This window comes from Lonchura striata, chromosome 12, assembly GCF_046129695.1.
Source record: "Lonchura striata isolate bLonStr1 chromosome 12, bLonStr1.mat, whole genome shotgun sequence".
Taxonomy (NCBI): Eukaryota; Metazoa; Chordata; class Aves; order Passeriformes; family Estrildidae; genus Lonchura; species Lonchura striata.
Genome location: NC_134614.1, coordinates 22988035 through 23005510, shown reverse-complemented (window position 1 = coordinate 23005510; position 17476 = coordinate 22988035). Strand labels below are relative to the sequence as shown.

Below are 17476 nucleotides of genomic sequence, written 5' to 3'. Positions count from 1 at the left end.
GTGAGTCTGCCTCAGAGATGAGCCATGAAAACAGTTCCAGGGAAAAACAGACTCTGGCTTTTCCCAGTTTGTGACTCGTGCTGGGACTCTACCTGATGAGCCAAGATATAAATGTTGTGTCCCACGTTCCTCGGAGACGCCGCCACATCTTCCCCGTTCTCCCCATCCTCAAACTCCACCTCTCCCTGCAGGTAAGCCTTCTTGATCACTTCCACCTGGAGAAGGAGACAGGCAAGGTCTTGGAAATCAGATTAACTCAATGGGAAGAAATGCTGATGTCTGACTCCATCTCAGAAGGCTGAATGATTTCTGTATTCTAACTACACTATAACACATCAATATACTATTTAAAGGAGATACTAAAACTACAAACCTACTTGTTCTAACTCCCATATCTAACAAATCGTGACCCTCTCTCTAAGAGCCCAGCCCCAGGTGGGTTGGATTGGCCACCAGGCTCACACAATCCTCACCAGAATCCAACCAAGCCATCACCCCAGGTAAACAATTCTCCAAACACATTTTACATGGGAAAACAAGGAGCAGAAATAGAAATTGATTTCTCTTTCTTCTCTCTGTGCTCCTCTATGAAAAACCCTGAGAGAGAGAAGCGTGTGCCTGCCACAGGCAAGGAGAGGAGGCTCAGGCAGAGGTGGAGGCTGCTGAGGGCAGCACACGCTTGGGATGCTCCAAGGGAGGTCAGTGGATTTCTCAGCATCCAGGATAAACTGACTCAGCTTCAGCCCAGCTCACTGGCTCAACAAACTGAACTTCACGTTTCCCTGAAGGTAACATGTTCCAGGCCACCCTCTCTGCACCCGAGTCACGTTCTGAGCCCAGCTCCAGTGCAGCCCTGTGGACGAGTCAATGGTGCTTGGGCTGTGCTTCTCCTGCTTGTATTTTCACCATTTCTTTCATGAACCAGCCCCCAAACCCTGCTGGGGCTCACTGGACAGCTCAGGGGCCACAAGGGATTGTCACTTCTCTGTCTCGTGTTTTCACCATTTCTTTCATGAACCAGCCCCCAAACCCTGCTGGGGCTCACTGGACAGCTCGGGGGCCACAAGGGATTGTCACTTCTCTGTCTCCTGTGCAGATGAGCTGTCAGGAGCTGGGGAGGGATCCAGGACTCACCAGCTCCTTGGGCCTCATGTTGTAGAGGATCCTCTCTGCGTTCTCACTGTCGTGCCTGCTCTCCATGATGGCCAGGAGCAGCTTGGAAGCGTTGTTCTGAGGGCAGGGAAAAGTGATGGAATCACTGCCAGGAGCCAAAAAATGAGGGTCCCCAGCCTGAGGGGCACCACTGTGCTGCCAGAAGGGTTTCAGGGACACGGGTCCCACGGCAGCAGCCACTGAGGCAGAGTGTGGCAGCCCAGGGCTCTCTCAGCCTCACCTCACCAAGCCCTCCCTCTCCTCTAATTACCGACCTACACAACTCAGCAGAGTTTTTTAGCAGTTTATTCCCCAAACCCTGCTTATTGAAAGACATCCAGTTAACCCCAGCTGAGGTTGAAATTTCTAAAAGTGCTGCTGTTCCATGCTCATGTTGTTTTGTTTTGATTTAAGGATACTGCAGTATCACCACAGGCTCTGAGCTCCCAAATGGTGCAGCTCAGCTCTGCTGAAGATGCTGCTGATTAAATCAAGGGACAGCCAGGGCTGAACACACAGATGTGCTTTGCTGCTTTTAGCTGAAATCACTCTGCAGTCTGCTCACGCCAAGGAACACAGGGAGGAAATGGGAAACTACCACAAGGCACCAGACTACTTTAATACGAACAATTAAGATTAAAATCCATCATGCCTGACAATAAAACCCAATAAAAGTATTTAATTTTGAAGTATAATGCTAATCGAGTCTAAAAGCATTTTTTATTTACAATAATAAAAAACCCACATTACCCATAATAATGGTGTGAGTCGGCAACGGAAAACAAGGAGACACTGCAGTGTCAGGCAGGGCAATAAGTCAGAAAGGAATATTTCTCAAGCACTGGCTGAAGCAAGAGTGCTCTGAGAATGCTGTTGCTAGAGGGAAACTTGCTCGTGTGTTTCTGTGTTTTGAAACCAGCAGCGGGGCTAATTATTTCAGCATTAATATGGACAGCCATAAAGAATTGTTGATTTAATGTCAACCTATTAAACAACACCAATAAAGTGTTAGGAAAGGAGTTGCAACGTGAGAAATTTCACTTCCACTGTCCACGTAAAAGCTCAGTGCCAAATAAAAGTTTTCATCAGCTTTAGATTCTTTACAGGAAGTGATTTTAGGATTCCTCTGCATATTCTGACTGCCTGCATCCCCCATGTGAGAACTGGTGGCTCCAAGTCATCATTTCAAAGATGAAATACCTGTGACAAACAATCTTTGGGCACTGCCTGCAGCTCAGTGACATATGTAATTTTTGGGCACTTCTGAATGTTGGGATATAATGAACTCCCAGATAATTTTAACAGTAAAATCACGTTTTATCCCACTGTTAATGCTCTGTTAAGAGCATTCACTTGCCTTCAGCTCCAACACGAGGTCCATCCTCTTCTTTCCCAGAGGGTTGATGTCATTGAGAATTAATGCTGTGATGATGTCAATGCCGTTGGACTCGTGGGTAGCAATGCAGTTCTGTCCAAAGAAAAGTCATCAGGCTTCACTAATTGCCTGCACTGCAAACACAGCCCAGGCTGTGACCCCTCCAGAGCAGCAGAGTCCCTCTGCCATCCCCTCCTGGGCTGAAAACTGCACAGACAGCTCCAGGCAGTGCAACAACAAAAGACTGCAGGCATTTTGTCCCAAGCTTTTCCTCTCCTCAGCCATGGTCCTACTGGAGCCCCTGGCCTCAGGAAACATGGAGAACCACAGCTGATAAATGAAGCATTTCCATGCCAAAGTGAGCAGGCTGGAGGAACAGTGTTTTACTGAGATTAGGGAGAGTTTTCTTTATTACAAACATGCCAATCAACACCTACTTCAGCGCAGTCTACACAAAAAAAGGGAATTTCCGTAACCTCCTGCCTACCCTTCACCCTGCCCTTGGAATGCTCTGTACCTAAAATGTACAAACAGCAGCTTGCTGGCTTCAAAATCCAGAGAGAGCCCTGCTCTGTCAGTGAACTCCACACTGAGAACACCTAAAGGGTTTTATTCCACCAGATCCAGAGAGCAGAGGGACACTGACAATTCCCCCTGGCATGCACAGCCTCACACATTCTCTTGCAGAGACAAGAAAGACACAAAGATCACATTCCAGGCTTTCAGGACAATATTATGGTTCAATTAATAAGGAAATGGAGAGAATAAGCAGAAACTGGCACAGGGTGCCCAGAGCAGCTGTGGCTGCCCTGGATCCCTGGCAGTGCCCAAGGCCAGGTTGGACACTGGGGCTGGAGCACCTGGGACGGTGGGAGGTGTCCCTGCCATGGCAGGGCTGGCACTAGGTGGGATTTGGGGTCCCTCCAACCCAGCCTATTCTGGGATTATATAAAGTACAGCAATTCCCCACTCTCCCTGTCCAATTTAATGAAACAGATCTTAGCAAAGCAGAAATACTTCTACTGCTTTGAGTGCTTCAACTCCACAGAGTGGGCCCTGAGAGAGACAAGTTGATTATGAGGAGTTTATAAAAATCCTCCAACCTGGGGGGAAATCAAATGGACAGTGTTGTAAGACAACAGCAGGCCAGCAGAGCTGGGGCCCAGGGAGAAAGGGGATGCATTTCCCAGCTCTGGGGTCGTTACCTGGTTCTCGTGGCAGGGCCCCTGACAGTACTCAGTCAAACTTTCCAGCGTCTGGTTGATCAGTGCCACGTTCTTCTCATTTATATACAGACCCAGAAGTCCAAGTCCCCCAGTTGTGCTCCCACAGATGCAGTCCAGGAACTGCAGGGTCTCACACACCAGGTTGTAGTTTGTCTTGTTGTTCTGGCAGCGTAGGAAATTCTGTGAGGAGAGTGTCAAAGACATAAGGGAGGGGGAAAACCATGCAAAATGCTGTTTGGCTGATAGTATTTATTAAGTTCATCCATCCCCAATTCCACTGCATGCTGGATTCTCTGGCTCACTGTACAAGCCCTTAAGCCTCTTTCCAGGGCTTATTTGCAATGTGCTGCTCTCCTGAGCAGCTGTACAGAAGTGAACAGAGTGCATCCCATGAACAGAGAGATCCATCAGAGCCTGACACACCCAGCACAGAACAGGCACTCTGGAAACTCTCTGGAGCCTGGGAGCTTCACTCCCCCTGCTGCACCTCCCTGCCGAGCATCACTCAAGGCTCCCTCCTCCCAGACCTCTCCTGATTCCCTGGCTGGGGCCTCAGAGCAGCTCCACCTGCACAAGAGGGACCCGAGTGCACACCTTGAAGGAAGGTGCCTTAAAATGGAATTCTCTCCATTGTATTTCTTTCCACATAATTATTGTGATTCCTGCATGAAGCTGCTGATTCGGAGCAGCTCCTCTAATGAAAAGCCAGGTTTGCCACCATGGATTTAACAGCTTTCTGCTCTCCTATATTCCAAATGAAGAAAAGCACCAAACCCACCCAAAACTGAAGGACAGCTAATGAAAACCAATCTCCCAGTGACTCAGATGCTGTTTGCCAGTGCATTCCCAGCAGTGCTGCAAAGATTAGCAGCCACGACCACTTGCTTTTCCCTGAAGTTTTAGCAGGAAAACTCTTACTTAGCTTAATTCTAGCAGGTAACAACAATTCCAGAGTGAAAAAGCCCTCAGAGGAACTGGAGCCTTGGAATATGGAACCAGCAGGGTCTTTCCTGCCAGCCCAGGGAGCAGCACTGGTCCCTGGCTGTCTCTGCCTGAGTCAGACTAATGAGTCTTTTAAGGCAAACAGAGAGAAATTGCAGATTCAATGGAAGGAGAAGCTAAAAAAGGAAAACGCTGTCTATGAATGCAGACTAAAGGTGACAGTGATTCAGCACATTTCAGCTGATTGCTCATTTAGTATCCTGACTTCTGATTACCTTGTCAGAATGTAAAAAAGGTTGATCCTACAGAAATCGGAGCTTGTGTCTTCCCTCCAGGAAAAAAAAGCAAAATGAAAGGGTAATACCCAAAGGGAGGGAGCAAAATGCTCCCTGGCTGCTGCACAGCATTTATTCTGATTGCAGCTAAGCTTGTACCTGAGCTGCTTGAGCCACAGCCAGTAAGGAGACAAGAGGAATGAGGCACATTGTTAGGCTGAAACAAGGGGAAGGAAAAAATTGTACAGAACAAACCCCTGCTGCACTGTGAGAAACTGCCCCAGGGAGTGTCTGCTGCTGTCTCAGCCAGGACAGAGGGAACTCTTCATTTTCAGTCACCCAGAGCAGCTCACAGTGGGAACACAGCTCTTCAGTGCTGAGCGTGCCATCCGCTGCTCCCCGTGGGAATGACCCCGAGGTGTGCACCCTCTGACAGACCCTGCACCCAGAACCACAGGCAGCTCCAGCTAGAACACGTGGGAAGCCTGCATCCACCCGCTCATCCCAGTCCTTGCATTCATCTGGAGAAGGTTCTGCAGCAACTCCAGCCCCATGGAGAGCTGTGGAACAGCATCCACATGGAGCAGACTGGGGCTGTACTTGGGAAGGGAAGCTGCCTGATGCAGAGGGCACAGCACTGCAGCTGCCCCAGCACCCAGAGTCCTCCTCCTCCTCCTCTCTGAAGCACAGCAGCTCCTCCAGCATGGTTGGCACTGCCCTGTGTTTGCCCATCAGCTGCCAGCAGCCTGGAAAGGCTCGGTGTGCCCAGCACACCTGCCTGCTGCAGGTGATCCCAACTCCCTCCTCACTCAATGTAACGTGCCGTTCTGGAGACACTCAGCTTCCTGCAGAGCCCTTCCCTGTTCCCTTAGGCAGCGAGTCCTCTGGCACTACTGCAGGGAGCTCAGTTACAGGTACCAGCTGCAGACACCAAGATTTTGGAGGATCAGACACTTCTGCCTTCCCTTTGGGGCTGAGAGAAGGACAAACCTCGAGGCAGGCAGGCAGCAAGAGGATTACACTGGAAAAGCTGTTCTGCTTTTTTTTTTTTTTTTTGCTGTTACAAAGAGAAATCCCTTTTTCTCTAGAGCTGCCTACAGCTACCTGCTGTTTGGGAAATGGAATTGTTCAGGACGGGGAAGAGCTCAGGCCAAGTTTCTGCACTGGCTGGAATTCAAGTGTGCTCCTATAGCTGCCCTGGCGGATCCTGCGCCTGCGGTTTGGAGCCGTGCCACGGGAACCGACACCGCCAGCGGCAGGAAAATCCTCTGACAAAACACACATCAAAGGGCTCTTTTTCTTTAAAATGAGAGAAAGGCTGATGTATGTAATAACCCGGGCACTCAGAGATGCTCCCAGAAGGTTTCCGTGCAGCTGGGATCCCAGGGCTGCCGGGGCATTCCTGCTCAGAGGAAGCGATTTGGCAGCTCCGCAAAGCAAAGCTCTCACGCAGGGTCCCACGCTCCTGCTGGCCACGGAACAATGGGCAATCACGGCAATTATTGCTCTTTATGAGGGCATTTAGCACATTGTACAGCGCCCCACCAGCTCCTCGATCCCAACCCGGCAGCACTGAACAAAAACCATCTGAACTGCAGCCCCTTTGTAAGGGGGAACCTGCTCTGGGTCCCTGGAATTCCACAAACACATCCCAGGGCAGCACAGGACACCGAGGCTGCCAGGACCTTTGGACACTGCCAACTCCAACCCCTGTCACGAGGCAGCTGGAGCAGAGCCTGGCCTGTCCTCTCCACGTCCCCCATCAGGTGTCTGCACACATGGGGAGAGATCCTGACACTTTTCCTCTCCAGCCTGACCTCTCCCAGCTCCCCCTGCCTCTCCTTGCCCATCAGATGCTCCAGTCCCATGGTCACTCTGAGACTGCCTGCTGGATTTGGGGACCCAGAATTCCACATGGAGCCTGGGGTGTCCAGCTTGTTTCAACATCTCCCATCCCAATTCTCCACCAAGGGTAGGACTCCCTTGCTGCAGACCTCACCAGGGTCTCAGGGATGTAGGGTTGGTGAAGGCCAGTCCTACAGGTAAGGGGCAAACTGAAGGTGGCACTGAGCTCCCTGACCTTCTCGTGTCCTCTGTCACCAGGGGCTGTGCCCATTCCACAGCAAACCCTCCTCTGCGGATACAAACTGGAAATCCTTCTCACTGCCCTTCATGTCCCTCAGCAGATTCACCTCCAGCTGAGGCTTTCCTAACAGCTTCACCATGTGTACAACTCTAGCTAGCTACATGAACAGATTCTAGAAAACCCAGGAGAACCTGGTTACTGGAAAGTTGGGTTTGAAGGCTGATGGAACCAAAGTCCCAATGCCCTCTTCATTTTCCTACATGATCTTTCTTTCTCTCTTTCATTCTCTCTTTCTTTCCCTCCCCTCTCAAAAGCAAATCAGTAACTTCACAGTACAACACCTGCTTGCTTTCAACGTATACTTTTTAAAAGCCTCCAGAAGTGTTGATCCCATCACCTTTAATGTATGTACCTTTCAAAGACCACTGCACAACTGGATTTGCTTGTATCAGCCCAGCAAGGTGTAAGTACTTTTTTTTTTCTGGATTAACGTCAAGACCAAAGAGAATAATTGGTCACATAATCCATTTAAAAAAGGCCTGGGATTAGGGATAATGGTATGGCAGCAGTGAGTGCACGGGGCACTCTGAGCACAGCTGCCCGGAACCAGGCGGTACCTGCAAGTCCCGGTTGTGGTTTTCACAGAGCAGCTGCAGGAAGCGCAGGATGGGCTGCATGATGGAGATGACAGCACTCATCTCCAGCTCATCTTTGCTCTTGTCTGCTGCAGCCTGGGCTCCCTCCCCTGCTGAGAAGTGCTCCTCGGGGTCGGCCTCTCTCCGGTAGGCGTTGTACGCCTTGCGCGTGGCCGCGGACGCCTCCAGCAGCTGGTCCCGCACCTCCTCGGTGATCTGGCTCATGGGCTCCCTCACTGCAACACACCAGCACACATCTTCCTCAGGGAGCTGCAGAAGGAGGGCCAGGAAATCTGTCTGGAAGCTTCACCCGCAGGCCCAGCTGCTGAGCAGCAGCTCTTTGGTGAGTACGTTTATGGTGTAGGCGAGGGGCTCGTGCCACGCCCTGCACTTCGTACCCCAGCCACAGCAGGGTTACACATTTGGGATTAACTGGTTAGGGCACACACATCTAGCACTAGCAGGAGTTATGCTAAAAGGACCTGCTTCAGAACAAAATTAGGATTTCTTCACTTTTTGTCAGAGAAGGCACTGACCACAACCCACTGCTCGGGGTTGTTTTTATGGATCAGATTTGGGCAGCTTGTCATGAGACAAGGCAGCAGAGTCTCAGCTCAAAAAGACTTTTCCAAGTTTCAACAGCACAACCTCACAAATGGATGAAGAGGGGAAGAAGCTCTCAAAATCCTGAGCCAGGGCACCACTGATCTCTGAACTTTGCTCTGTGGGATCAGAGATCAGAGCATTATTGCATCAACTGAAATGAGTTTAAAACACAAACTCCCTGCCACTCCAGAAGGGGAGTGACTGGGGATTACCTCTTTTCCTGTTGGGGACATCTCTGTCCGAGTCTTCATCTTTCTTTTTGTTTCCTAAGTCACTGGTGTTGACTGTGACAGTTGCCTTGATTTCTTGCTGTGCCACTTTCATGCGGTCATAAAAAACCTTAAAGAACTTCTCAGATTTCTTATCTTCCGTCAGTCGGCAGAAGAAGGAATGCTACAAGAGAAAAGGAACAGCATCTGTAGCTCCACACACAGGTCTGAATCCAGACAATTCCACCTTTCTGCACTGTGTGGTATCCTGCAGGACTGGGAGCTTCATTAGTTGTCAGTAGTCTGAAACTCACAGCAATAGAAACTCAAAGTTTATTGTGAAGCAGCCCCAGTGTCTCAGCTTGGTTAGATCCCTCATTAACAACTTCAAATGCAGATTTAAAGAGAAGTGAGGGCAATAAATCATACCAGGCTGATAAAATTGGGCAGCACACCTCACTCTCAACAAGGGAGATAAGGTAAGTACAGGAATTAAGGTAAGAAGAAGGGAATTCCCTATAATTTGATTATCGGTGCAGAAACAAAACAGTATGGGCAAAATAAAGAAGAAGAACTGTCCCCTGCCTTCCCACACTCAAATCCAAGGGACTGTGACTCACAACATGCAAAGCCAATGGTAATCACAGTCCCAAAATGTACAAACAGGGTGATCCCATGAGGGACATCTCGTGCTGAGCTTCCCCTGCCCTGCCTGCAGCAGCCTCCTTAAAACTCCTTTTAGTTCCCACTCCAATATATCTTTAAGTGACAGAAGAACTCAAAGCAACTGACTACTTTTAAGAAGGTTTATTACTCTTCTTCTGCACATATGTGCACAGAGACAGAAAGTTCTCCCTAAAATCGAGGAGAATACAAATCATGCACAGGTCAAGAAGGAGCCAACACAGTGAGCGATCAGACAACTCCTGATGAAACCAATATGCTGCTACATAAATCAGGACCAGAGCTTAAACACGACTGAAGGATGAACTTGTAAGTGGGTCACCTTATGCAGAGCATTATGAAATTAGTTAGCATTCTGCAGCGGCTCGCCATCCAACAGCTTTACATGATGAATAGGAATGAAGCCTGATTTATTGAGAAAACAAATTAAAATGGGAACAGCAATATATCCTGCCCGCTCCGCTGCGGAGCACACGGGGCCGTGGCTGCTGCTGCCTTTGATCACTCCCCAGCAGCTGCACGGAGAACACACAGAGTGACTTTGAACACTCCCAGAGCCCTGCCTTTGATTACAGCCAGAGCAGGAGCGTGGCTATTTAAAGAACGTGGTCAATATTCACGAGCTATCCCTCCCACCACTGCAACACCTGCCCTTAGCACCTCAGGTAAACTCTGAAGATTGTGTTTATTTCTGCTGATTAGCAGAGAGGAGGGAAAGGAAACAGCCTTTGGGACAGACATCCCAAATCCAGCCACACCAGTACCCCCTCCTGACACCCACCCAGAGCGCAGCAAAGCAGAGGTGTCAGGGACTGCAGGACATGCCCTCTGCCCAAACACTGCTGGGCCCGTGGGGTGCCCAGGGTGATCTGGGTGCCCAGCTCATTTATTAGCATTGGTACAGTAAAAATAAAATAAAATAAAAATCCAAGACTTTCTAGCAACAATTTGATTGTTTTCTCATAATGTTTTCTCACAATGTTTTCCCATGACTTTAAACTGAACGAGGGCTGACTTAGGTTAGATATACGTAAGAAATTCTTCCCTGTGAAGGGGGTGAGGCTGACCAACAACCCCTCAATAACTGGGTGGTTGAGGCAGCCAAGCCTGAACTAACTCTGTGACTTGGTGGCTACAGGGACAGGGAGAGGAAGAGTTTGTATCTAAGGATATCTTGGAAATTTCACTCTACAGAGACTACAAATAGTAACAACAACAACGATAATTTACAGACAGACCAGCAGAAACCACAGGCCAAACACTTTCCGAAAAATTTGGTTGTCAGGCAGCGATGGCCATGACCCAGCTGTCACATCTGCAGAGCCCAGACAGGAGGAATTTCCCTGTGATGAAGCTGTGCTGAAGGAAAAGCCTTTTTCTAATGAACCACACCAAAGAAATACCTTTTATGAGAGTAATTACGTCTTGCTGACAGACTTGATTTTTGTCGTCTTTTCAAGCTTCTTAACTGAGTTTCCACTGCACTTCAGAGAAAAAAAACCCAAATGAAAGGAGCATTTCCAGTAAAGCTTCTTGTGCATGCTGTGCATACTCTGAAGGGGTGTCACCAAATGATTGTTTCAGTTTAGGTCAGGATGCCTAACACCTTCACACATATGAATCAACCACATGCCAGCTCCCAAAGATACTGTATTTTAAGAGGTGTGATCTCGCAAGTTGCGCTTGAGCAGGTAACGGGTGGTGATAATTATGACAGAAATCCTAAAATCTTATTTACAGATATAGCCTCAAAGCAGAAAGTGGAGAAAACTCCCTTTTTAAAACGGAAATCGAGTGGCCATTTTAGAGCACCGTCTGCTGGGGTCCTGGCTTGTGTACAGACACCACGGAACCACAGGCTGCTGAAAGAGCAAGTGTGGAGGAACAGCCAACCTCCACACTCCTGAGATTTTGAGGAACAGAGCTTTAAACATAGCCCTGACACTGCAGCATCTGACACCAGCCGTCCCTGAGGATCTGCTCCTAAAATCCTGCTGCAGGCAGGGACTGACTCCAGCTCAGAAGGCTGAATGATTTCTTTATTATTACTATAATACATTAATATACTATTTAAAGGAGATACTAAAACTACAAACCTACTTTTTTTAACTACTATATTTAACTAACTCACAACTTGCGACCCTCTCCAGAGTCCAGACACAGATTTGATTAGCTATCAAGCTCAAACAATCCTCACTAGAATCTAATCAAGCAATCACCCCAAGTGAACAATTTTCTAAACACATTCCACATAGGAAAAACAAAGAGCAGAAATAGAAATGGTTTTCTCTTTCTTCTCTCTGTACTCCTCTATAAAAAAATCCTGAGAGAGAGAAGAACGTGCCTGCCACACAAGGCCAGAGAGGGATTTGTGACAAGGGCATGGAGAGACAGGACAAGGGGAATGGCTTCCCACTGCCAGAGGGCAGGGTGAGATGGGATTTGGGGAAGAAATTCTTCCCTGTGAGGGAGGGGAGGCCCTGGCACAGGTGCCCAGAGAAACTGTGGCTGCCCTGGATCCCTGGGAGTGTCCAAGGCCATGCTGGAGCACTCTGGGCTAGTGGAAGGCGTCCCTGCCATGTCCGAGAATTGGAAGTAGATGACATTTAAGGTCACTTCCAACCCAAAGCATTCTGGCATTTGTGGCAGGCACATTCTTCTCTCTCTCAGGATTTTTTCACAGAAGAGCACAAAGGAAAGAAAGAGAAAACCATTTCTATTCCTGCTCCTTGTTTTCCCATGTGGAATGTGTTTGGAGAATTGTTTCACTGAGGCAATGGCTTGGTTGGATTCTGGTGGGGATTGTTTGAGTTGGTGGCCAATCCAACCCACCTGGGGCTGGACTCAGAGAGGGTCACAAGTTGTGAGGAGTTAGATATGACAGAAGAAGTAGGTTTGTAGTTTTAGTATCTCCTTTAGATAGTATATGAATGTATTATAGTATAGTTATAATAAAGAAATCATTCAGCCTTCTGAACTGGGGTCAGACATCATCAATTCTTCCCACTGAATTCATCTGATTTACAATAAGCATTCACACATTGTGAAACTGCATTTTATGCCAACCTTGCATTGCTGATGTCTGTCAAGTCATCACCCCTGCACAGGAGCCATGGCAGGGCTGCAGCAGCCCGGGGTTTGCCCCATGAACTCAGGCTCAGCAAAGAGCTTTACCAGTGCCCCAGCTCAGGGGAGCCCAGCAGCTCTCCAGAGCACAGGAACCAGGACAGTGCTGAGATAATGAATGGGCTGGTAATTAATGACACAGCCTCAGAAGGAAGCACAGCCCCACCCCAGTGAGCAGCAGGAGTGGCTGACAGGACAGATACTGGGAGCAAGGACATCACAGAGCTCTCCATCATTCCTCAGGAGGGAACAGCCACCTCCTGCACACATTCACTGCTCCAAGGGGATGGAAGGAGCACCCAGCACAGGCATCAATCGGCAAAGCAGCCACACCACTGCTCCTCCTGACATCCACAGTAAAGCAGAACAGAGCAGAGCAACTGATGACACCAGCTACCTGGTGGAATAACTTCCTTTCCTCTCCATCACCCAGCTCTGTTCCTCAAGGATTCCAGCCAGAAGCCTCATGCACAGCAGGACATCCCCCTTACACCTCTGCCCCTCCAGTGCACCCCATCTGGGCCCAAGGAGGTCAGTAAGCAAACCCCATCATCACCTCTGACTTCATCTCCTGGCCCACACCACAGGTGGCAGAAGAAGAGCTGCAAATCCAGAGATGGATTTCTCTGGAAAAGAAACCAAAGGTCAAGTTCCAATTGCAGGACCTTGGCCTGCTACAGGCCTGCCCACACCCTGGAGCAGCAGCAGCCCCTCGAGCTCCCTCACCAACTCTGCCTGTGTTTCATGTGTTTTTTGGAGAAAAGAATCCTGTCTTTCTTGAGCAAGTGTCAGAGATGATGAACTATGTCTGTCTATGGTCTGTTCCAGTGGTTAACAACTGCTAGAAACATGTGGTTAAGCTCTTTTTTATGCCACTAACTTCCAGTCACTAATGTTTTTTTAAGTCTGTGTCTCTTCTGTAGTTATTCCCAGGAACTTGGTCTCCTCTTCCCTTCTGACTATTTACATACTCTATGAAATGTTTACCTAACGTTTCGTGCTAAACTGAAAATACCATTTCTGCTTGCTGACTTTTTATTCAGCATTAATATCATTTTCCGTGGTGGGTATTTTTTGGCATGTTCTTAAATATTGCAAATCATTAACAAGCTGGATTGTAGAACCACATTAAAAAAAATAAATCACCAAAGAATGGGCACATTTCCTGGCATTAGCATTTAATTCTAAGACCTTTGACATATATAATATAAACAATTTCTAATGATGAGTGGAAGAGAAGCTCAGCTAACTTCCCAGCAGTTCAGGGGGGCAGGATTATGGAGGCAGGATAACCATAGGGCAGGGACAAACGCTCCTTAACGTGTCTCTCATACCAGCAGTCAGCAACAAATTGGATTTTAGCCAACAGAACTGACATCTGTCCTGTGGAGAGTGAAACCATACAGCACAGCAGTCAGGTACCTTTGTGTAAGGTGTACAGAGGACAGACCCAGGTAACTAATCCACTCTAAATGTAACTAATCCACAGTGAATTCAATGATGAGTGAGCTTGTGCCCAGTGTAGGATTGTTAAATGAGGAAAAAACCCCAAACAGGCAGCAGCTGAAAGCAGCTGATTTCTATAGCTCTTACTCTGAAAGCCTTGCCAGTTTGGGCTGTGTGTGCTGCCCCCTTTGCTGGGAACACCTTTCCCTACCCTCACCTGGCTCTGCCTCCAAGTCACGACAAGGAACAACAGTTGGATTGTTCAGCTTGACTTTCCAGCCCAGACTCCTTCCAGGCTGGGCTGTCTGACTGATCCTGTGGGAAGCAGCAGCAAAACCCAGCAGTTGAAGCGAAGTTTAAGCAGGGTTTAAGCAGGCTCTGCTCACGAAAACGAGGGGTGGCCTGGCCCGAGGCAGCCCTGGCTGCAGGAGCCACCCCGAGGTTGCCGTCAGCCCACGGAGCGTTCCCGGGGCCGCACCCTCCCTTGGAAGTTTCATCAGCCACCCAGCCCTGCCAGACCATCCCAACTCATCCCAGAGAGTTCCCCAGCAAAACAAGCTTTTGATTACCGAGAAACCAGGGAAAGCAAAGCCCCAGCAAACACCTCGGCAATTAAAGCAAGCTGCTCTAACCATCATCTCCTTCCCCGTTTCCCTAATGCCAGTGAACAGAAAATACCCCGTGAACTTGGCGAGCCAGGGAGATTGCAGAGAGGAAAGTCCCTCCAGAAGGAGGAGAAAGCTCAGTGATCTGGCTTCAACTCAGGACATTTTATTCCAACACTAGAGAGAAATCATTGCAGGGACCTCGGCTCGCTCGGGTTATCCAGCCAGGCTGCCAGCAGGAACTAATGCAAAACTTGTGTGCTACTTCATCTCTGCAGGAAGCTTGCCACCCCCAGACGACTTCGTGGAGCTGGACTACTTCAAACAAGCCACATTTTAAGGAGAACTGCACTAACACAAGCACTGAATTAAGCATAAGTGCCAACCCTCTACATTCTGCCTAAACATATTGCGAGGGCTTCCACTGCAGAGATTCCAACCTAACTCTGCTTTCCGTCCCTCCTCATTTATTTATTTTAAATATCACTAATCTCTCTCTCTCTCAATCTCTCGTATGTCCTGGCTCGCTGAGATCCATCACTTTGGGCATGAGTGATGGGTATCATTAGTCTTGCATAGCTTAAGGAAATGGCAGCTGAAATATTTCACACTGAAGATACTTCACAGTTTTAAATAAACCCATAAGGAAAATCTGCCAGAACACCTCAATTGCCTGTTTTTTTTTTTTGCAAACTGTAAAATAAACTTTGTCCTGAAAGCAGAAGGAGGACTTCCCAGCTCTATTTTCCACAAATAAGACAAACTCTCCCTGCCATGGGCATCCACTCTCCACCCTGCACAGCTCTGCTCTTTGCTGGGGGTTCTGCCCACTGATGGGAGAATGTTTTTTGGGGGTGATGAGTGTTCAGAGCCTGACCTGTGGAAATGCTGGCCTGTCCCAACCAGCTTTAAATGAGACCAGCAGCACAACTACACCAGGATGAGCCTGCACGTTCTCCTCCTGCAGCACCCAAAATCTTGTTGCAACTTAAAGTCATTTCACAGAGGAAAGCAAGAACAAACCTCACACACAGACAGTTCCCTGACACCCTCCAGAGCCAGTAGGAGCCCTTGGAAGGATGAGGTGACACTGGTGGAGGCACAGTGGGGGAACAATAGGCACAGGCATCACTGTGGGTCTGGGCTCACAGATGGCCTTGGGAGCTTGGGAGACTCCAGGATTGCCCTGCTGTCAGCACGGAGCTGATCTGGTTCCCTGTGGGAACACACAGGGCTGGGTCACTCAGCTCAGCCACGGCAGGAGCATGGATCCCATATCCCATGGCAGGAGCGTGGATCCTCTATCCTATGGCAGGAGAGTGATCCCATATTCCACGGCAGGATCGTGGATCCCATATCCCATGGCAGGAGCATGGATCCCTTTCCTCAGAGCAGAAGCATAGAGCCCATATCCCATGGCAGGGGCATGGATCCCATTCCCCAGAGCAGAATCATGGAACCCATATCCTATGGCAGAATCATGGATCCCATATCCCATGGCAGGAGTGTGGATCCTGTTCCCCACCGAACCGGCAAGTGCTGCGTAGGTGTGAGAAACAAGGAAGTCTGCAGACTCCCCAAAAGAAAAAAAGTGTAAGATCTCCTTGAGAGACAGAGGAATTAAAGAAAACCATAGCAACAAGTCAGTCCACCTACCCAAACCACCCACCCACCACCAGTTTCATTTGCTGACGCACTTCAAAAACAAGCTGGCTCCTACCCGCTCTGGAAGGTGAGCAAGCCCTGAGAGCTCATTAAATTCCCTTCTCAGCTACTCTTGTGTGCCTGCAGCTAGTGAGCAAGTGGGATATAAATAGAAGTTATATAACAGCGCTTTGTTGATTCCTGTGCTTACCAAAAAAAAAGGCAGCATGACCTTGTTTTGCTGAATAGCTTTGCCTCTGCCTGCTCCGGGAGGACTTTAATCCTGCTAGGGATCATCTTGAAAGTTTATGTTGGACCTGGATCCCATGGAGAGGAATTGGGAGAATTACCTCCCTGCTCGCTCCTTGCTGGACCAAGATCCCAGTGGAATTCTGAGAGGAGTGCCACACAGGAGGTGGTACCCAACCATGAACACCACGAGGCCACCAAGGCACAGCTGAACCCTGAGGTAGAGCCTCTTCTCCTTTTTTTCCACCTGCACTGCTCAACCGCACAGATGGGGCAACTCAGAATCCAGCAGGAAACTTTGGCAAAAAAGAGTGGAGGATGTTCTGCTCCAGGAATACTGATGGCCCAAACACACCTGGGGAAGCAGCAGGAGCTGCAGCTCAGGTGCAAAGACGAGGTGCTATCGGTACCATCTCACCTCATCCACCCTCAGTCTCACCTGTGCATCCCAGTGCCCTGAATGGAAACGGAATCTCCCCTGCAGGAAGGATTCCTCACACTGCATTATAGCAGGTTGTTTTGAACGTGGTGGTATCCAGCAGCTGTGGGACACTGAGACTTCACCGTGCTAAACACATTAAAATAAACGAGGAGGAGATGGGTGTGCTCCCACAGGCTTGGCAGCCCTGTCTCCTCACGTGCTCTGGAGCAGCAGAGCATCAGCACAGAGGTTCCTCATGGCTTCTGCAGGCCCTGTGCCTTCTCTGGAAGGCAACTCCACTGTCAAGGTCAGGATTTGCACAAGGTTTCCTTTTGGAGAGGGCTCTTTCAGAAAAGGACAAGATTTCTGCCCACAGTTGATGATGCAGGTCCTTATCAACTTTTTTTTAATATCATGTTCATGACATAATCATAATTTAAAAAGGTGTATTTTTACCTTGAGGAAAAACGCATTAAAACAGTGAAAGACACAGGCGGGTGATTGTTTAACACGTGCCAAGGGTTTGCTGGTTGTACACTGGTTTCCTAAACAGGTATCATTAAAACAGTGTTAAAAAAGATAAAACATCCTGTATCACAGAAAATTTAAGACTTGCTTTATCAATGATCAAAAGTTTTCAAGTGCTATTTGCAAAAGTTTAGTGACCCAAACACATTCTTGCCTCTGCAGCCTTTGCCATTGCATACAATTGTCTGTGCTCACTGATATCCAAGACTGCTGCAAATCTTGCAAGAAATAAAACTAATTTTAAGAGTCCAAACCACAAATTAAAGC

At 48.6% G+C, this 17476-nt stretch overlaps 1 protein-coding gene across 1 annotated transcript in view; it reads right to left on the bottom strand.

The window, feature by feature from the left end:
- ITPR1 (inositol 1,4,5-trisphosphate receptor type 1) overlaps positions 1 to 17476 on the bottom strand; it is a 157320-nt gene that overhangs the window by 32692 nt on the left and 107152 nt on the right. Inside the window, exons 44-49 of the mRNA XM_077786196.1 lie at positions 8510 to 8690; positions 7674 to 7927; positions 3733 to 3933; positions 2510 to 2620; positions 1135 to 1230; positions 93 to 215 (exon numbers count right to left, since the gene is read on the bottom strand). Of these exons, the coding sequence (XP_077642322.1) occupies positions 93 to 215; positions 1135 to 1230; positions 2510 to 2620; positions 3733 to 3933; positions 7674 to 7927; positions 8510 to 8690 (966 nt within the window). The remainder of the gene's footprint in view (positions 1 to 92; positions 216 to 1134; positions 1231 to 2509; positions 2621 to 3732; positions 3934 to 7673; positions 7928 to 8509; positions 8691 to 17476) is intronic.